Source organism: Typopeltis vanoorti, chromosome 8 (assembly GCF_054136105.1).
Source record: "Typopeltis vanoorti isolate ZY-2024b chromosome 8, IOZ_Tvanoo_1.0, whole genome shotgun sequence".
NCBI classification, from domain to species: domain Eukaryota; kingdom Metazoa; phylum Arthropoda; class Arachnida; order Uropygi; family Thelyphonidae; genus Typopeltis; species Typopeltis vanoorti.
Genome location: NC_143556.1, coordinates 38634885 through 38657460, shown reverse-complemented (window position 1 = coordinate 38657460; position 22576 = coordinate 38634885). Strand labels below are relative to the sequence as shown.

At 37.1% G+C, this 22576-nt stretch overlaps 1 protein-coding gene across 1 annotated transcript in view; it reads left to right on the top strand.

Moving 5' to 3' along the window:
- The window catches only part of LOC150103937 (voltage-dependent calcium channel type A subunit alpha-1-like), a 1762795-nt gene that overhangs the window by 1203821 nt on the left and 536398 nt on the right, over positions 1–22576 (top strand). Inside the window, exon 32 of the mRNA XM_090397103.1 lies at positions 3262–3412. Within this exon, the coding sequence (XP_090253229.1) occupies positions 3262–3412 (151 nt within the window). The remainder of the gene's footprint in view (positions 1–3261; positions 3413–22576) is intronic.

The following is a 22576-nucleotide window of genomic DNA, read 5'->3' as shown; positions in this document are numbered from 1 at the left end:
GAGGACTGCAAAGTATCATGGATAGGAGTCAAAAAACGGTGTTATGACAGAGACATTTAACTTAGTGAAGGGATTTTATTGGATTAATCCAGAAAGGATTATGAAAAGAGTAGAAGGCAGGAAGGGAATAATCATGGGGAATAATACTCTTACATAACATCCCTGGATGTTATGAGAGTATAGTGAAAAGGGTTATGAGGAGTAGATTTTTTCCATGGAGAATTGTCGGTGAATGGAATTTATTGCAGAATATATTGTTGATGCAAGGAGTGTAAAGGGTTTTAAGATTTAGTATGATAAATATGTTGTTTTTTATTTGTGTGGGATTCTCCCCCTTTCCTCCACCATCCCTGAGGACTGATTGAGCCCTCCTAATGAGGGATTAAGTATGTATTTTATGACTGTAGATCCGTGTGTTCATGGTCCGGTTTGCCTGTTCTGAGAGATGAAAAACCCGTGTTTCCGGATGAAAAAACACTCTACCGCTGTATGAGACCAGGTAACTCATCTTAAGTCAAAAGAGACCAGATAAAGGTTCCTCCCATCATGGATGGGAATCGAACCCAGGTCTTTCTGACAAAAGGGCTTCATCTATACTAACTGAGCCACAGAGGCTCTAAATATGTTGCCAGTTGACTGAACCTACCACAGTGAGTCAGCTGACTCCATGGAGGGTGTAATAATAATAACAATAATAATAATAGTAATTTGCATCCTGACAGCTTCATTGGCATTACTAATTTTGCACCAGGAAGACAAGAATTAGCTATACTCATTATTTATACCTGTTATCATGGTGTCACCATAAAACTTTCTTCTTACTATCTTTCTCTTGCTTATATACTTATATACTACTTTTTCTTTACCTCCCATTAGTTTTCCTTCCTTTCTTTCTCTTCTCAGCTCTTACATTCACTTAGCATTTCTACAATCATTCAAACTCACTCTTTGTCTTGCAAAGGACTCTGCAGAATCATACTATTTCTTAAAGTATTATTTTTTTACCATGGGATATTTTATATGGAATCTTATAAAGGAAATTGATAGGGAATTTTGTTTAGTACAATATTTTGAATCAGCATGAGCCTTCCAATTTGTGTGATTTGCAATTTTTCATTAAATATTCACTTGATTGGTTTCCTTTGTTTTCTGATTGCAGAAAGAGAGAGAGAGCGAGAAGAATTTAAAAATACAGGATGTATCAAAAGGGGGTATACAACTTTGAATGGCAATAGAAGGTAAATAGCGATAGATGAACAATTTTGATTAACGTGCAAATGTAGTGTAACACTTGAAGTTCCAGCAAAGACAGTTAAAGTTCAATATGACTGCTTCTAGTAATTCTACAGATGTCCCATCTGTAATCAGTATCCTGCCACATGCGACAGAGCATATCTAGCATAACTTCGGCAATGGCGGCAGTAATTCTGGAATGCAACTCATCCAAATTGGCTGGTAGGCAAACACTCAATCTTTTGCAAAGTCCCACAAGAAAAAAATCTAACAGTAAGAATGGGGGGGGGGGGCATGCTACAGGCACCCTCTTCCAATCCATGTGCCTGGAAAATGGGTGTCGAGGTGCATCCTTAAGTCTGTCAGGTACTGATAAGATGCTCTGTCTTGCTGGAAATGTAAGTGTCCATCATGGTCATCGTCATCGTCATCATCTAATTGTGGTATTAGCTACCCTTGTAGCATGTCCAGATACACACCAACAGTAACAGACTAAAAAAAAAAAAAAAAAAGGGTCCATACACTTTCTTTTTGCTTATGGTGTGAAAAATGGGGTGCTGCAAACATGTTCAATGATGGCATGTGGATTTTCGCTTTCCCAAATTCTGCAGTTGTGAGTGTTGACTTGCCCACCTACATGAAAAGTGTGCTACCAAAAAGTCCTCATATTGTTCTATCCTACTGATCATTTCAATACAGAAATCCTGGCATATCTTCTTATCGTCTTTCTTTTTAATGTTGTATGAGGGTAAATTTGTAGGGCCTTAAATGTAGATGCTGTCATAAAACACACCAGATAGTCACATGTGGAATTCCAATATGATGAGACACCAGTCTGGTTGACTTTCCAGGGCTTCTCTGGAAATTTTCCCACAACAGCTTCAGCAGCATGCAACTTTGCTGTTGACCTTGGATGACACACAGAGCAGCTTATTTCCACAAAATTCTTGTGCCATGTATAGATTGTGCACCTACTAGGAGATTCTTTGCCGCATTGCATGTGGAAATTCCTCTGAACTTGTTTTGCAGACTTCATTTTCTCAAACCAAAACACACAACGTGCTTGCTCTACACCATCAAAAGTTGCCATTTTCATGGTGTGACATACCACACCATCTAGTGTTGTCATTTGGTAATAAAGTTACATGACCAAAAATTTATGTGTTTCACTACATTATGACACTCATTCAGCTTTTGTATGTCTTCCAAGTTATTCTCTGTTCTCCTGCAAAGTTGCATACATCCTTTCGAAACACCCTATTTTCCATTATATATTCTCTCATTTGAATTAATTATTAAGATATATTAACAAAAATTTTATTTTGTTTGAAATATAATGAAACCTGAAATCTAAAATAAATAAATAAATAAATTACTAGATTCCCAGAATGCTGTTTATTGCAGTTCATTCTTAAGCATGGTGGCAGAAGTTTTAAATAAATATATTTGATTATTCTGCACCTTAACAAAAACATAGATCCTTTAAATCTCTGAATAATTTTTGAATAAATTTAAATCTTCATTAAGCATCACTAGCTAATTCCAGTAAATAAATAAATAATCCTGTTTTTTCAATTGATTGATTTCACATCTTTCTACTTCCCTGCCAATGATACAACATTCTCTCTTCAAGGAAAGACAATAACTTATTTTGTCATATTTATACCTTTTTTTTTTTTTTATTAAATTACACTAAACATCAATCTTTGCACCATTCCTACACCAATATCAGTTTAATAGAAACATTAGATAGTAAATCACAACAATGTTTTTTTTTTTTTTTCAATAACCACTATAAGTTGTTTCCTAATTGAATTCAAATATTTTTATCGATGTACATTAATCAGCATGCGATTAAATATCTCACATTCTTTGCTGCATCTTAGCTTGGCATGTGCATGGTTCTGCATGTATCCAGCATGTGCTGTTTCACTTTTAGCAATACATCCTTCATACAAAAGTGATCACTTTCTATATATATCTATTTTTTTTCTTTTTTTTTTTTTTTTTTTCAAATTAAACATATAGGTGTGCAACTGGTGAATCATGGCAATCCATTATGTTATCTTGTGTCAAAGGTAAAGCTTGTGATCCTCGTTCCAGCAAAGGACCAACTGACTGTGGAAGTAACCTAGCATATGCATATTTTGTTAGTTTCATCTTTTTCTGTTCATTTTTGGTAAGTTAATAATTTATTTTCCCTCTTCAGTTACTGAAGTATAATTTGATCATTCATTAATTTATCTGTTCACCTGAATGAATTTGCAAACACTTTATATAAATTTGCATGCATTGCATATACCTGTATGAAATATCATTTTGGAGTAACAGTCAACAGATATGTGAATTTTGGCTCTTTATTTCTGTTTTTCTTGTTGTATTAATAATATGAAAGTTTTTGATTCTTTCAATATACAGCTAGCTTGAAATATCTCATTATTTTTTGAATGACATTTGAAATAAAAGCATTAATATTGATTTTGGAGAGTAATCAAATTGAAGATTACAACCGTTTTATCTACTGGAAATTAGAGTGGGGGGGGGGCTTTGAAATGTGAAGTTCAGAATTTGAAGAACATAATGAAGAAACTAGTAGTTTAATTATGATAAAAATTGAGAGGCTATATAGGAGAAAATTCATAATACTTGAATGTAAGTAAACTGTGAAATCAATTGTGGTGAATGATAATTAAGTGATTTGGTAAGGTTAACAGGAAAGGTAATGAGAAAATAGTAATTAATAAGAATTATAAGGTTATTCCTCCCTTATTTAGGAAGTGACAGACCAGACCATGTGAGGGCTTCAATTAAGAAGTGGTATACGTAGAACTATATGATCATGATAAACTGAGAGGGCAGCTTGAAATAGTATCCATCTATCCATCCATTCACTGTACATCCACAGATGCTTTATTGTCACTCTGATACTTGATGATGTGCCACACCCATCCTTGTCGTGTGGTCCTGTTGTAAGCTTTTCTGGAGGCTTCAACTCTCTGAAGATCAGTCATTCCACACACACACACACACACACACCATCCATTCATGTATTGATGATCTGCCCTTCCTCTTTTTCCAGGAATTTACCTTTTATTACTCTTCTGAGAAGTCCTCCTTCCATCCTTTCATTGTGGCCAAAGTATTTTAACTTTCTTCTGTCGATATCCTTAAGGAGCCTTACAGTTCTACTGATCTTTTCTAACACCCATTCATTTGTATGCCTTTCAGTATTATGATATCCTCAACAGCTTTCTATAACACACATCTCAAAAGCTGCAATCCTTTTTCTTATCTGGCTTCTTTAGGTTAGCAGTGTGTGTCCTGACATGAGAAACTGCACTGCAGAGAAATCAGTAATTCATAGAAAGTAGTCAAAGGGTGAAGCAAGCTATATCTGATTGTATATCCAGACTTTGGAGAATAAATCACATTTATTTTTATCACTTTCTTTTTATGCAGCAAGAGATGCATAAAAGCTGAGTTGTTGAGTGATTATTTTAGTGTTGTACAAAGGTGGTCTGAAAAGTTCTCGGCCTAACAATGAAAAAATGAATTTATAATATCAAAATTATTTTTTTTTTCAACATAAACTCCCAAATACTAATACATTTATTCCAGTGATGCTCCAGCGACATTATCCCGTCCCTGTAGTGGTTCTCAGTAAGATCTGCAAAATATCCCCCCCCCCCTCTACAGCTGCAACCTCTTGATTCGAAAGAAAATGTTGACCAACGAGGAAGAGTTTTAGTTTTGGGTAGCGATTGAAGTCAGAGGGAACCAAATCTAGGGAATAGGGTGGATGTTTGAATAATTCACAGTGCAGATCCCTTAATTTTCCCATTGCCAAAACATCTTTGTGGGCAGGTGCATTGTCCTGATGAAAGCTGATTTTTTCTTCTGCAAACCGAGTCTTTTCTCACGAATTTTTTCATCTAGTCTCTTTAAAAGATCAGAATAATATTTCCCAGTTATTGTTTTACCCTTTTCAAGATAATTAATAAACAAAATGACTTTGGCATCCCAAAACACCGATGACATGACCTTTCCTGCTGATGGAACCGACTTTGCCTACTTTGGCACTGAACAACCGGCTTCTGTCCATGGTTTTGACTGCTGCTTGGATTCTTATGTGTAATGGTGAATACAAGTCTCATCCATAGTAATAAATCTATGCACAAAATCAGTTTTATTCTTGTTAAAGCGCTCCAAGCACTGTTCAGAGATTTTCATGTGAGTGTGTTTTCGATCTGCTGTGAGCAAGTGCAGCACCCATCTTGTGCAAAGTTTTTTTATATGCAATTCTTCATGCCAAATATATCCTACGTGTTCTTTTGAAATGCCTATAGTCTCAGCAATTTCATGCACTTTGACTCGCCGGTCATCTATTACCATGTCATGCACTTGATCAATGATTTCTGATGTTGTTACACTTTTTGGACATCCTTCATATGGATCATCTTCAAGGCTTGTACGGCCATGTTTAAACTCTGCAGCCCATTTCTTAATTGTTGAAAATGAAGGAGAAGAGTGCCCATAAACTTTTATGAACTTCAAATGAATTCCTTTTGACATTAAACCTTCTTTTACAAAGAATTTTATACCACACGATACTCATTTTTTTCATTTCAAGGGATACAGACAACACTTTTGCTTCAGATAGCTGTATAATACAAATTACTTGATAGAATGACTTGTAATTTCATATGGATGCTTATGACAGATGTACCAACTTGGAAAAAAAATGTTGCCGATAGTCTTGCCATCTATGGTCGAGAACTTTTCAGACCATCCTCGTATGCAGTCCATCACTTAGCTGTCTGGATACCGAGAGGAAACTGGATGAAAGGATAGATGTAGATTATTTAGAGAAATGAAAGCTATTGCAAGAGCTGATATGAACACAGTGATGGGATTGGATGAGTTACTGGCACAGGTGATGGCAAAGGAATTAGTATTGTTCTTGATCTGTTTGTTCAACACAATCGATAGAGAGTCCTAATCAGTCTCACCACACTGAAGAATCCTAACAAGTAGAAAGAGAACAAGATTATTCAATTATACAAGGATTTAACTGGAACTCATGCAACCAATCAATATCTTATCTCTGGAGAGAGAGTATAGTGTTAAGGGTCTGCATTCAGAAGTTAGTAAATAACACTTTGATATCATATATTGAGGACAGCATAAATTTGCTAAAAGTAGACTGCTAAAGCAAGATGCTCGTGCTCAGTTGAATAATGAAGACAGATATATACATAATACTGCTAGATTTTGCAAAGACATTTAACAAGATTTGACCAACAAGAGTTAGACAAACTCTAAATATAGGTATTCAGAATACTTTTGCAACACGGATAGATAGCATGTATGGAAGGTGATACCCAATCATTTGCTGATGATGCTATGTTGGAGAGAGCAATGAGCAATATAGCAGATACAGAATCCCTTCAAGGACACTTGAACAGATTGGTTATATGGTAAATGACAAAATATCAGTTCAGGTTACCAAATGTATTATTATTATTGTTATTTCATGACACCTCTAAGGGACTCATCAAGGGAAGGCACTCTTCTCTAGCAATCCCCATTTCAACCACTTAATCCACCAACTACACAGAATGCCATTACCACCACCACCACCACCATCATAATCATCTGCACAAAACACCACATCTGTATAAGATGGCTAACTCACCTTCAATTGAAAAATCCCATATAAAGATTCCTCTTATCATGATGAGAATGTAAGGTTATGCTTTTAGGACTGAGGACATTGCAAGCAGAATATGATATTAATTGAAGTCAAAGACCTTGGGATGGTGGTGGTGGTGGTAGACAGGGAGTTAAAGTTTATGAGTTATATTGCTAAGGTGGTTAAGTCACATCAAATAGTTGCAGTGCTGAAGAGAACACCAACTTTAGGAATAAAAAATTAAATTTCCCTGTTGATAAGATTTGACAGGGCCACAGATATAATCACTAGGGTTTTACGAAGACAGAGAGAGAGAGAGAGAGAGAGAGTTGAAAAGATCCATATGAAGGTACCCAAGATGACAGGACTATGTGGAATTCTGCGTATGAGGACAACTTGAGAAAATATGGTTTCAGAAACAGAGAAATAGATGTAGGAGAGGAGATATGATATCATTGTGCTAGTTGGTATGGCTCTTACAGTATAGATTCAAGTGAGATTTGAAATTATATCAATAGGGAGATATGATATCAATGTGCCAGTTGGTAAGTGGCTCTTACAGTATAGATTCAAGTGAGATTTTGAAGCTCATGGAAAGTGGATATGCAGACATAAGTGAGACAGATGAGTGTAAGAATGTATATAATGTACCCGAGCCAGCACTAAGGACAAAAAATGGGAATGGATCATTTAGAATAACACATCAATATAGGGGTGGGACTAAGGGATTACTGCATTTCATGTATACTAATGCCAGGAGTATTAGGAACAAGAAGGAAGAATTTTTGGCCTTGATTGCCTCTTCCTGGCCACAGGTTATTGGCATTAGTGAAACATGGCTGACGGAAGATGATATAGTTAGTGGGATAGAATGTGTAGGTTATAGTGTGTTTAGGAGGGACAGAGAGAATAAAATGGGGGGAGGGGTATTATTGATGATAGCTGATGAACTGCAGTCAAGGAGAATTGAAGTTGTATCGCAGGATAGTGAAAGGAGCTCATTTGAGGCTATTTGGTGTGAGATTGAGACTGGCAGAATAAAATATACAGTTGGGTGCTGCTATAGACCAGGTGATGGAATAGATGGTGGAGATAGTATGCATAGGGAAATTGATGAAATGAGTGGAAGGAGGGTAATTATTATGGGGGAATTCAACTATGGTAACATTGATTGGAAGGAGGAGAGGACACATGTGAGGAAGGAAAAGGATTTTATTCAATTATTAAGGGATAACTATCTGAGACAGCATGTAATTGAAAATACTAGGGGTGTGAGAGTGCTTGACCTGGTAATAGCATCTGAGAATTTGACTGTAATGAATATGACCATGTTGCCACCTATTGGTGAGAGTGATCATAAGGTCTTGACCTGGGAGGTGGCTAAAGGTGTGGAATTTTCGATTAAGACAGGGTATATGTGGAATTCCCGTGCTGGCAAGTATGACAAGCTTAGGAGATTGCTAGGATCAGTGCCATGGCATGTACAACTGCAAGGGCCGGACGTCGATAGAGCATGGGAAGTGGTCAAGGAGCATTTACAGGAGGTTATGGCTGATTGTATACCTAGGGTCCGAATAGTAAAACAAGTAGGGGTTAAATGGATGAATAACACCATTAAGCTTGAGCCGCAAAAAAAGAAACAACTGTGGAGGGAATATAAAGAAAGGGGTGACCTGCAGGCACACGAATGGTATAAAGCGCAGGCCAGAAAGGTAACGAGTGTGGTAAAAAAAGCAAAGGCGGATTATGAAAGGAAACTAGCTTTGCAAGCAAAAGAGAATCCCAAACAGTTCTTTCAATATGCTGCAAGCAAGAAAAAAACTGTACACGGCAAAATGATTTTAAGGAATGACGATGGTAAGGAGGTCACTGAATCAGTCGATATAGTGGAGTTACTGAGCGCGCACTTTGCAAAAGCATATCATCCAGGTGGTGACATTGAAAAAATGAAGGAACCATTAGTTTATACGGGAATAGTGATGAATGAAGTGGAGGTGACTAGTCTATTACAGAACCTTAATGTGAACACATCTGTGGGATTTGATGGTATACCGGCACGGGTCTTGCATGAATCGGTTAAGGAATTATCAGTGCCCTTGACCATGTTGTTTAATCTGAGTCTCAGGTCTGGTTTAGTCCCAAAGGTGTGGAAAGAGGGGAAAATAGTTTCACTGCATAAAGGAGAATCCAAGACTACGGTTGCAAATTACCGACCGATCAGCATATCAGGAGTCGTTGTCAAGGTCTTGGAGAAAGTAGTCAAGGGAAAAATACAGGAATGGATTGATGAAAACGAGATACTGTACAGGGGACAGCATGGCTTTGTGAAGGGTAGATTATGCTTCAGTAACTTGCTCAAGTTTTATAACAAGGTGACGGCTGAACTGGATAAGGGAAATGGGTTTACAGTGATACTGCTGGACCTGGCAAAGGCGTTTGACAGGATACCACATGGAATACTAATCCGTAAACTACAACATATGGGAATGGATATAGGGTTGGTGAGATGGATAGGTGGTTGGTTGATGGAGAGATATCAAAGAGTAGTTTATTCAGGAGTAGAGTCCAAAAGCCTGTGACTAGTGGTGTGCCGCAGGGTTCTGTTCTTGGACCACTGCTGTTTAATCTGTTCATTAATGATATAGGGAAGGATCTAAGTGGAACAATTCATTTGTTCGCTGATGATGCAAAGTTGGGTAGGGCAATAGTGAATGCAGAAGATGTCAAAGTCTTGCAGGATGACTTAGATAGATTGGAGTTCTGGGCTAAGGAGAATGGATGTCAATTTAATGTGACAAAATGTAAGGTTATGCATTTTGGGGTGAAAAGATTAGCAGCAGTATACCACATTGGTGGAACTGTACTCCAAGAGATTGATGAGGCCAGGGACTTGGGAGTGTTGGTGGATAGAGAGATGAAGTTTAGGGGGCACATTGCAAAAGTAGCTAAATCAGCTCATCAACTTACTTGGTTGTTGAAAAATACCTTGACGAGCAGAGACAAGCAAGTTATTGTACCTCTGTACTGAGCCTTGATAAGACCTCATCTCGACTACTGTGCCCAGATTTGGTCACCTCGGTTCCTTCTTGATGGAGAGGAGGTGGAGAGGATCCAGAGGCGAATGACTAAGATGATAACAGGTCTATGGAATGAACCATATGAGAACAGGTTGAAGATTTGTGGGTTGCAGAAACTGGTTGATAGGCGGAGTAGGGGAGATATGATTGAGACATTCAAATTGCTAAAGGGATTCTATAGGATTAATTCAGAGGATATTTTTGAGATCAGGACTGGTGGTGGGAGAACTAGGGGACACCTATGGAAGCTGGGCAAGAGTGTGGTTAGCAGGGGTGTTAGAGCTGGGTTCTTTACTTTTAGAGTGGTAAATGAGTGGAATAAGCTGCCAGAGTCTGTTGTGGGTGCTATGACGGTTAACGAGTTCAAGGCAAGGTATGATAGATACTGTGAGAATGTAATCACATAGTTGTGTGGACATGATGTTTAGGGCCTCCCTCGATGAATCTAAGGACTCCTGGAGTCGCCCGAAATAATAATAATAATAATAATAATAATAATAAAAAGCAGAAGACATGCATAATAATAATAAGTGACAACATCAGATTGTAACACAATGTTATTTTTCATATTTCGGCCCAATGAAAGAAAGACAGATATTCAATGATAATGTTACGTGACAAAATCATCTCACTAATGTGGTCATGACAATGAGAAGTAGCAGTGTATTTGAAGGGTGTTATGAAAAGTGTTTTTTTTTTTCCGTTAATTATATCAATATAGATTTGTACAATAGTGCTTTTGTGGTAGCTAGACTGGATATAATCATTGTACTGTGGTACTAAAATAGGGTGACCAGATTAAAAATTTGGTTTGGGGGTATCATATGTAAATTTTGGGGTATTCGTGGTAACGATTTGGGGTATTCACGATAAGGTTTTGGGGTATTCATTATTGGGCTTGAGGATAATCGTACTATCAAACATAAAGAACAAACAATTATAATAAGATTATTTTATTTCAATATTTGTAGATTTTCACAATATACAAATGCATGAAACACAGAGTTGGTCAAATTTTGATACAATTAGTCAAATTCATAGCAAGTCTTTAAACAAAATTTAAATATTTTATTTGGGTAGTTATGAACACTAATGTAAACTTTTAGAGATATTCTCATGATATGCTTTGCATAGTCATTTACAATATAAATTCAGTAAACCTGATTTAGTTTGTCAAAAGACAAGTATTTACCTAACAATATTTTTTATTCGAGCGAATTTCTTTTAGCAATTTTTCATTTTTTAATACAACTGCATTAAATTCTTTGCATGACATATTGTAATTGGTTTTCACCAATAATTCTCCCTCAACAGTTTTTAGGTCTAATCTGTTCCTATCCTTTTTCCGAGAGTTGAACATTAAGCTAAATACTCGCTCACTCATTGCATTTGAGTGAGGCAAAGCAAAAGCAAAATTAATAATTTTTTCAATATCAGGTACATCGTGTGCATTTAAAAATTTCATTGAAATATCTGTGATATTTTTGAGTTCTTTTGTGTCAATATTTTTATGGAACGATTTTAACATGACGTAATCTTCGTATAGCAAATGAATATTAATATTGGAAATTTTAAATAAATCTATAACTAAGTAAAGGGGATAAAAATCCCTTATTGTTTTTCAGCCAGTATGCGAAACTCTAAGATCGAATACGATCTAAACGTTTCATGCCGACGAACTGCGGCACTACCAAGTGGTCACTTACGCTTGGATCCGCCGACAGTTCGTCGGCATGAAACGTTTAGATCTAGTATGTGAAACTAAGATCGTAGTTTTTGATCTTAGAGTTTCACATACTGGCTGAAAAACAATAAGGGATTTTTATCCCCTTTACTTATCAACCTCGCCAGAAAAAATAGCCGTTTGGCTTTTCATCTTAGTTATAATATATTATAATATAATATAATGGCACACCTTTCTGGCATTCGTATAGCGAAGGTATGTAAGTTCTTTTGACTTAAACTTTGATATCATATCATGAGAGGATTATGAAAAGTCCTTTTTAGGACTTCCAGGGTAACAAATGGCAATGCTGTAGCCAATGAAGTTTTAACTGAGGCTCGGCTATTGCCGTTAACCAGCCATGACTAGAGCTTTTTAGCTCAATAACACTCCATCCACACAGATTTTCTTCATTCAGATGACGGGATAAAGAGTCAAGAACTCAGTCCATCGCCCAGTTCTTTTAAGAACTTTAAGAACTTTGATATCATCTAGGTCTAGCTACTCACTGATGAGACCTCAAAAATGGTTGAAACCGGTCTGGGTAGTGACCTCTCCTCATAATGTAAAGCAGTACTACATCTCCTAGGAGCTGTGTGTTTTTACATTATGAGACAATATCAAGAATAGTGAGGGATCTTGCTCCACCTTTGCATCGAGTTGCCTTGGTGTGGCACTACCAAGTGGTCACTTACGCTTGGATCCACCGACAGTTCGTCGGCATGAAACGTTTAGATCGTAGTTTTCGATCTTAGAGTTTCGCATACTGGCTGAAAAACAATAAGGGATTTTTATCCCCTTTACTTATCAACCTCGCCAGAAAAAATAGCTGTTTGGTTTTTCATCTTAGTTAAATCTATAACTTTTAAGAAAAGATCAAAATGTGCCACTTCATGTAATTTGAATATATTAAGATACTCATACTTATTATTTTAAAAACTAAATCTTTTTTCAATATACTGAATTAAAGTTTTCAGAAAATCGTCTGACTTTTCTGAAACAAATTTATCTCTACTGGTTTGCGACAAGATTTCAATTTTTGTATAGCAACGAATCCATAAAAATGATGATTTAATTTAAAAGTAGTTTCTAAATTAATGGCCAATCTAAGAAAGTAGTTTCTTAGATTGGCCATTAGGTTAAATAGTTCTATTATAATTGGACCATCCTGCTCTAGATTACAAATTACGTTTTGGACACAGGTTGCTGCATTTGAAAAGAAAGAAAGGTAGACTTCAGCTAATTCGTTCAAAAAAAAAATCTTGTAAAATAGGTGGACATCTTTCCAAAGATAGAAAATAGTTTTTCACTGAATCAAAATTTTTGTTTAGCCTATCTGCTGCTGGAAGGAGTGACAATCATCTTGTAAGAACATGATGCATTAGATCTGAATATTCTAGGTCACAAAATTCGTAATGTTGTTTTAAATTTTCTAACCTTTTACTATGTGAACTAAATTCATTATATGTTTTTAAAATTTCACATTCGATATCAACTTCTAAACAGCTTGTAGCTTTTCTTGTTGCATTGTGTAAAACATGGCAACCCCATATCTATTAAATCCTTATTAAATTTCTTTAATTCTGTAAATACACTTTGATTAATACCAAAATTTATATTATCATTATCACCTCAAAAACTAACAATGTTCTCGGGATTTAAATTCAGCTCCTTCAACTTTTGAAGTAAGCAAAGTGAAATATCCTTTGATGTTTCTGACTGGCTGTTAAAGTAACTCAGAGTTTTGTTTGAACTCCTCCACTAGATTTAGAAAAATATCTACACATTAACGGAAGCATTTTAATGTTTCCTTTATTTGATGAATCTGTTGCAATTGAAAATGGCTGATTTTCTCCTAAATTCTCGACAACTGTAGATAGATACACAGTCCTTTGCTAAAATATTTGTTATTATTTTAGATATTTTTTTCGCGTGCATGTCAATTGAGAAGCGATTTTTAAATCACTAAATAATGCTTTGAATAATGAACTCATGCAATCCAATGATCAATAGCTATGTGCATGTTTCACTGTGTGATAGGCAAACGTAGCTTCAGCGGCAACAGTCTTTTGTTCTTCAGTCAAAACTAATGACGACGTCAAGGAAATAAAAAATGAATTTAAAGTTGGATTACTAGCTAATACTTTGCCTTTTTTATGCTTATCTTAGCATATGCTTCTTAAGGTCATAAACACCTCCATTTATTATCGAAAATTCACAATTGCACCATAAACATTTCGCTTTACCAACAGTTCTTCCTTTAATCACCCAGGCATAAGTTTTCTGCCACTCCTCGTTGAAATAATTCTGATGTTTCATCTTTTTTTTCTCTTGATTTAACCTCTGTATTTTTTCTTCTTCTGTATTTGATGATGATGAAGAGGACATTCTGTGAAAAGGGTTACAGAAGTATTTATAGAATTTATTGTTTTTCATTAATACAATGAAATAAAAAAGATCTCAAGTAGTGACCGTGGGAGCTCATACTCCCCCTCATGTCTGGCCTGTGACAGGTGCCGAGCATTACAAAGTTAGCAAAATATAAATATCCTATAACGATCTATATAAGTAGGATACAAAGTTGTTTTTCGAGTCTTTGAGAATGCATTTCAACAAAATATTTACCTGCAGCTAATTTTCTTCTTATATAATCACCTAAACTTGGTATTATATGATATGTAGCGTTTACATTTTGCTTACTTGGTGGCATTCACAGTAAAGGCAATAGTCAATATTTATTTATTTTGTACAGAAAACTGAAAAATGAATATTATGTCCAAAACACTGAAAAGGGATATTTTTCATACCCCATTTAAGATTTTACAAAAGGGGTATTTTATAAATTTAATTCAGTAAACGGGGTACGTCTGGCCACCCTATACTAAAAGCATTTGTTTCGGTTGTTATTTTGATTCACATAGAAGTGCCAGTAAACATTACAGAAATGGCAGCAGTGGCAGCAAAGAAGCTTATGCCAATGATGCAGTGTGTTCAATTTATGAATGTATGGAATGAATTTGAAGCGAATTTAGAATGGTTCAAAGGTGATGGGATGTATTTGAATGTGTTTGCTGTTCACATTGAGCGACTGTTATTTAATACGAGTGCACAGGTGAAATTAGTACCACTAAGAGTCAGACAGAGGTTGAGAAGAAAGAGAGAGCTATTCAATGTGAATATTATTATTATTATTCAGGCCTCCATGGAGTCAAAAGACTCATTGTGGGAGGTCCTTCCTAAGAACATAAAGTCTGTCAAGATTCATCGAGGGGAGGTCCCCCTTAAGAAACACAAAGTCTATCATACCACTCCTTAAACTCATTGACCGTTCTCGCTCTCACCACTCCATCAGGCAATGCATTCCACGGTTCAACCACCCTCCACGCAAAGAAACCACTCCTCACCCTCTTGTTCACAGTTTCCTATCGTAACTTCCAGGGATGGCCTCTTGTAATCACTCCTTCCTACTGTTCAACCAAGCGAAAGACCTCCCCAGTGTCAACCCTGTAACCACCTCTCAACAGTTTAAAAGTCTCAATCATATCACCTCACCTTCTTCTATCCACCAAACTCTGCAGTCCACATTCCTTCAGCCGATCCTCATAACTATGCTTGTACAGTCCTGAAACCATCTTTGTCATCCATCTTTGTATCCTTTCCACAGTTAATTTATCCCCTTCAAATCCTGGGGACCAAATCTGAGAACAATAGCCCAAGTGTAGTCTGATCAGGGTCTTATACAATGGAATGATAACTGTTTTATCTCCGCAGGTCGGCGTCCTTCTCATTATTGCAGCAATCCTCTGTGTTATCTTCACCACGTTTGCAATATGTCCCCTAAATTTCAGGTTTCTATCAATCATCAACCCCAGATCTCTTGTCTCCCCTACTTCCTCCAGTATAACTCCTCCCATAGAGAATATATCTCTCTTCAATGTGGAAGGATGGGAAGAGGATGGATACATACAAAGGTGAGGAAGTGATTATAGCTGAGCAAAGTGATGCAGTGCAAAAGATAGATGTCTTAGATATCAACTTGGGACAGTTCCATGGAGGGAGGAATTGGAGAGGCGGGATATCATTAGTGCTTGAGAAATTGCTGAGGAATATTTGTTAGCAGCAATAGTAAACTGTATTCCACGAGTAAAGAAGAGAACACAATTTGGTGTAAAGTGAATGACAAACAATATCAAACAGGAACTGCAGATGAAAAAGAGATTATGGAAGAGATATAAGGAGAGGGTGCAGAGCAGATGCATGAAGAATATAAGACTCAGCCAGGAGAATGACTAGTATGGTAAAGAAAGCAATACTGAAATATGAGAAGAGATTGGCCCTAAGATCCAAAGAAAATCCTAGGGAATATTTTAACTATGTGGCCAGTAGGAGGAGACATGATTGTGGAAGAATGACATTGTGGGATAAAAATGGGAATAGTGTGACTGATGCAGAGGACATGGTGGAGTTGTTCAATGAACACTTTATTGGCATATTTCATCCTGGAGAAATAGGTTATAATACTAGAGGGATAGGGCAGGTTCAAGGTTTAGGAGTGCAAGAGGAGAGTGTGTTCCAAATACTGAGTACTCTGGATGTCAGTAAAGCTGTGCGACTGGATGGTATTTCACCACCGGTTTTGAGAGAATGTGCTAAATAACTGATAGCTCCTTTGACCTGGCTTTTCAATGAAAATCTGGGCACGAGAAAGGTACCCTGGGAATGGAAGGTAAGATAAGATAGTACCATTGCATAAGGTGGTAGCAGACAGGAAGTGTCTAATTATAGGCTAGTTTGTGTGTCATCAGTAGTTTTTAATGTCTTAGAGAAATTAGTGAGGGACCAAATACAGCATTGGGTAGATCAAGGTAATGTTATCTGTTACAATCAGCATGGATTTGTTAATGGGGGGCGCTGTTGCTTTAGTAATATGATTGCCTTTTATAATAAACTGACAAGAGCAGTTGATGAGGGAAAGCATATACTGCCATTTTTTTGAGTTTTGCAAAGGCATTTGATAGGATATCACATGATAAGCTTATATTTAAGTTGCAGCACATGGGTTTAAATGTTGGGTTAGTCAACTGGATTCAGGATTAGCTGTCTGATAGATTTCAGAGACTTCTGTATGGTGGGACAATATCAATTAGGCAGAAGGTTACAAGTAGAGGTTCCACATGACTCAGTACTGGGATTTGTATTGTTTAACCTTTATATCAATGACATTGTCAATGGATTGCAAGAGGATATTCAGTTGTTTGCAGATGATGTGAAGCAGGGAAGGGTTAGTAGTAATAGCGAAAATGTGGCAGCCCTGCAAGAGGATTTGAATAAACTGAACAGATGGGTAAATGAATGGGGATATCAGTTTAATGCAGCAAAATGTAAAGTCTTGAAGTTTGGGATACATCGATGAGAGACTGCATACTCAATTTTAGGAGCTGTACTGGAGGAAGTAGGGGAGACAAGAGATCTGAGGGTGATGATTGATAGAAAACTGAAATTCAGGGAGCATATTTCAAAGGTGGTGAAGGTAACCCAGAGGATTGCTGCAATACTGAGAAGGATGCTGACCTGCACAGATTAAAGAGTTATCAAATTCCTTTGTATAAGACTCTGATCAGACCACACTTCAACTATTGTTCTCAAATGTGGTCCACAGGATTTGAAGGGGATAAATTAACTCTGGAAAGGGTACAGAGGCAGATAACAATGATGGTTTCAGGACTGTAGAATGTTAGTTATGAAAATCGGCTGAAAGAATGTTGACTGTAGAGTTTGGTAGATGGAAGAAAGAGAGGTGATATGATCGAGACTTTTAAACTGTTCAGAGGTAGTTACAGGGTTGACACTGGGAGTTCTTTCACTTAATGGAACAGCGGGAAGGAGCGATGACAAGGGGCCATCCCTGGAAGTTATGAAAGGAAGCTGTGAGCAAGAAGATGAGGAGTGGTTTCTTTGTGTGGAGGGTGGTTGCACCATGGAATGCATTGCCTGATAGAGTGGTGAGAGCAAAAACGGTCAATGAGTTCAAGGAGTGGTATGATAGACTTTGTTTCCTAGTAAGGTCAGCTCTCGATGAGACACTTTACTCCATGGAGGCCTGAATAATAATAATAATAATAAGGTGGATGATTATGAGAAACTCCATAGACAAATATCATCAATGCATTGCAGTTCATCAATTGTGTAGGAAAGATGTTGACAGTGCATGGGAAATGATGAGGCAGTATCTACCACAAGAAGAAGTGCATAGCTGTGTACCAAGAGATAAAGGAATAAATAGAGAAGGAGTGAGATGGAAAAAGTGAAAGCAAGCAGTGTTACAAAAGAAGTTGTTATGGAGGAAATACAAGACAGTTTATAATGAACAGATGTTCGTGGGATTATCCTAGTGGCTGTGCGCTTCACAACCATATGCCTGGGGAAGGAGTGTCCTAGGTTCGATTCCCGTCGCTGACGTGAGGAGCTTAAGGCCATAGCCAAGTTAGCAGATCTTGGGCATGGACAGCAGGGTTTTTTCCCCCCAGTTTATCTGGGATTTTTCATCCCGCAAGCAGGCAAACCGGCCCAGTGAACACACGGATCTACGGCCATAAATACTTAACCCCCTGAGGGGGGCGGGCTCAACTCACCCCAATAGGGACAGGGGAGAAAAAGGGAGGAAATTCCATACGAATAAATAAAATAAGTGAACAGATGCATAAAAATATAAAGTGGAGGCCAGAAAAGTGACAAGCATGGTTAAAACAGGAAAAACTAGAATATGAGAGGAGATTGGCCAGTCAGGTTAAAGCTAATCCAACAGAATTTTTCTGCTATGTTGCAAGTAAGAGGAAAAGTAATAATGGCAGGTTGATACTAGTGGATAGTTATGGTAGCAGAATAACCATAGCAAATGATATAGTGGAATTATTTGATGAACGCTTCATCAGTGTGTATTGTAATGGTGTGAATGATGCTGTGCAACATGTAGAAGGGAGGCAAGAATTAGAAGAATTAAAGGTGAAAGAATCAGAGGTGTATCAAATGTTACATGCATTTGACGTTAATAAGGCTGTGGGAATAGATAACTTATCATCACTTATTTTTAAAGAATATGCAAGAGATCTAATGATGCCCTTATGATACAGTGGGGAAGGTTCCTAAGGAGTGGAATGAAGGCCCAATAATATGTCCTCACAAGCATGGTTTGAGAACAGAAGTTTCCAATTATAGGCATGTCTGTGTATCTGCAGTTGCAATCAAAGTGTTGAAAAAATTGATTAGAAATAGGAATACAAGATTGGGTCAATCAACATAAGATTCTCTATAATGATCAGCATGGATTTGTGAACAGCAAGTCTTGTATGCCCTCTAAACTTCAGTCTACTTTTTTTTCTTCTTCAAGACCGCTAACACTGTATACATTCTAAGTCCATTCAACCTTGTAATACTAAGTGACTGATGATCTCCTCTCCACCCCCCCCCTCTCTCTCTCTCTCTCTCTCTCATAGTTTCTTTTCATAGATGTTTTTATGGACAATGTCCTGCAAAAATGGCCATTATCATTTCTCTTCTATTTCTTCCAAGACTGCAAGAACCACAACAGCAACTGGTCTATATCCATTTACTGTTTGGCCTGAAACCTAATAAACAACTTATTTTCTTTCATTCCATCTATCTGTGTTCATTCCATTTCTGGATTTCATAAATAATATTGAGAGGGAGCTAACCACCTTCTCAAGTGATATGCTAATAGACTACAATTTGAAGTCTCCTCTGTACTACTAAGTGCTATTTTTTTCTCCCTATCTCTAGCTGAAATCAAGGTCCTAAAATCACTGAGACATAATAACCATCTCACCATAACAAAAGCAGTCAAGGGTAAAGCTGTAGTTATCATGAACACCACTGAGTAAAAAAAAAATTCTCTTCTGTTACAAGATCAGTAAGTACACTTACCAAGAGATTCCTCAGAACACTACCAACACCCAAATTAACAAACTTAATTCCTTAATCAACATTCAACAAAGTGATTATTTGGGATTAAGATAATATTAAAAAATTGAAGACCCATTTTGGTAGGAGTCCAAATTTTTATCGCCTTTCAAAAATATATAAGGAAGTAGTCCCATTAAGACCCATAGTGGACTGCATAGACTCCCCCTCCACACACACACACCTATTGCTTAGTCATCCTAGCTCATATTTTAAGCTCCTACACTGGCCACACAAACTTCAGTGAAGAATTCATTAGATTTTTTGACAAAAATAAAAAAAAAAATGTAATCCTTCAACCTACAGACCTCATGATTAGCTTTGATAGCCAGTCCTTATTTACTAGTATACCTCTGGCTGATGCTCTCCAATTGTTATTAGATGAGTTTCCTCCAGACATTTTTGAAAACTATTCGACTTTGTCAGCTATTTCAACTGTAGCAACTAGTTCTACAAACAAATTGAAGGAACTGCAATGGGAAGCCTCTTGTCACCTACATTTACTAATTTCTACTTAGAGCATCTTGAAGATCCCAATTTTCTTCAATACAACCCCAATTTTCCTTTTGGGTTTGATATGTATATAAGATGTTTGTTATCTGGTCAGACACAGAAGAATCTGTACTTACCTTTTTAACCAAAATCAACAGCCAACACCCATGCATCAACTTTACTAACTATTATTATTACACCCTCCATGGAGACTCAGACTCATCATGGGATGCTCATTCAACTGACAACATATTTATCATATAGAATATTACACTCCTTGCATTAACAATGCATTCCATTCACTGACAGTTCTCTGTGTAAAAAATCTACTCCTCACACCTCTCTTCACCACACTTTTACATAACTTCCAGGAATGACCTCTGGTTCTTCCCCTATCACCTTCTACTGTTTTTTAATCTCCTCTGGATTAATCCAATAAAATTCTCTCATAACTTAAATGTCTCTATCACATCATCTCTCTTCCTCCTATCCATCAAACTCTGCAATTCACATTTCTTCAACCTGTCTCCACAGCCGGCATTCCAAAGTCCTGACATTGTCTTAGTCACTCACCTCTGGACCCTCTCCAGTGTCTCCACATCACACTGAAAACCAGGTGACAAATTTAAGCACAACAGTCCAAATATGGTCTGACCAGTGTTTTATACAGTGGCACAACCACTTCCTTATCCTTGCATGTTAGAGTACTTCTTTTCACTACGATGTGCAACCTTTGCAACCCTAGCAATATGGCCTCTAAACTTCAGTCTACTGTCAACCATCACTCTCAAATCTCTAATCTCATCCACTTCCTGAAGTATGGCACCATTGATATAGTACACAGCCTTATATTTCTGCACTCCAAAATGCAAAACCTTGCATTTTGGAGTGCAGAAATATTAAAACTACAACCCGACTCTTTTGTTCAAGTAAAAACTCTATTTAAATCTTCCTGAAGAGAATTAACATCAGCAGTACTTATAATTCTTCCCAACTTTGCATCATCAGCAAATAACTGAAGATCCCCAGTCAGTCCACATGATATATCCTTTACAAACAAATTAAACAGCAGGGGCCCAAGAACAGAATCCTGGCACATGCCACTGGTTACTCTCCTTTTTTGAGACACTGCTCCTCCATCATACACATCCTGCTGGTATTGTTCAGAGAGCCAATCTCTGATCCATCTAACCAATATACTATCTGTTCCCATCCTCTGCAGCTTGTACATCAACTTATATTGTGGTAATCTATCAAACACTTTTGCAAAGTCCAAGAATATCACTGTATATGATTCTTCCTTATATAATGCACTTGTCACCTTATAAAATCCAAGTAAATTACTAAAACAGAACCTATCCTTTACAAATCCATGCTGACCATCATAAAGAATGCTATGTCCATCAACCAAATTCTGTATTCTATTCCTTACCAATCTCTCCAACACCTTGACCACAACTGCAGTTATACATACTGGCCTATAGTTGGAGACTTCTGTCTTAGAACCATGCTTGTGGAGTGGTACTATTTTGCCTCCTTCCAGTCCCTAATTAGGAACTCTACTCACTGCAAGACTTTCATTAAATAATCAGGTCAAGGGCATAGCCAACTGTGGTGCACATTCCTTGAGAATACATGGTGATATGTCATCCATTCCTACAGCCTTATTCTCATCTAACCCAATCAACATCTGTTACACCTCTGTTTCTTTCACTTCCAATCCTCCCAATACTTGCCTCCCTTCTATATATTGCACCGGATCATTTACAACAGTATGATATAGGCTGATAAAGTGCTCATTCAATAATTCCACTATATCCTTTGATGAATATCTACCAATGAGTATCTACCAATGTTAATCTGCCAAAGAAAAAAGATGGACAATTAGCCTTCCTGGATATCCTCCTTTCTCATACCTCTTCTGAAATACTTGATACTTCTATTCACTGTAAAGCTACCTTCACAAGCAACTACATACAGCAAAATTCAGTACGTCATCCATCTCAAAATATAGGCATCTTCAATTCTTTGCTCAACAGAGCATATGCTATCTTTCCTGATTCTCAAGCTATCCAACAAGAATTGAACACCATCCGGTGCATCTTATTACAGAATGGTTTCACATCGATGAAGTTTAAATGCACTTTGACTCTTATAAGTCCATCGGCACAAACCTGAACCTGTATGGTGAGTCTCTGTCCCATATATTGCAGGCATCTCTGAGATGATTACTAAGATCCTGAAATGATATAATTTAGTTCCTGCTTTTTTGCCTATCAACAAAATCTCCTCTTGGTCTGTTCATAAATGACTACAAAAACACTAATCTTATATTAACAACAATAAACCTGAAAAATCTGGCCTTGGTCAGCATGGAGTGGA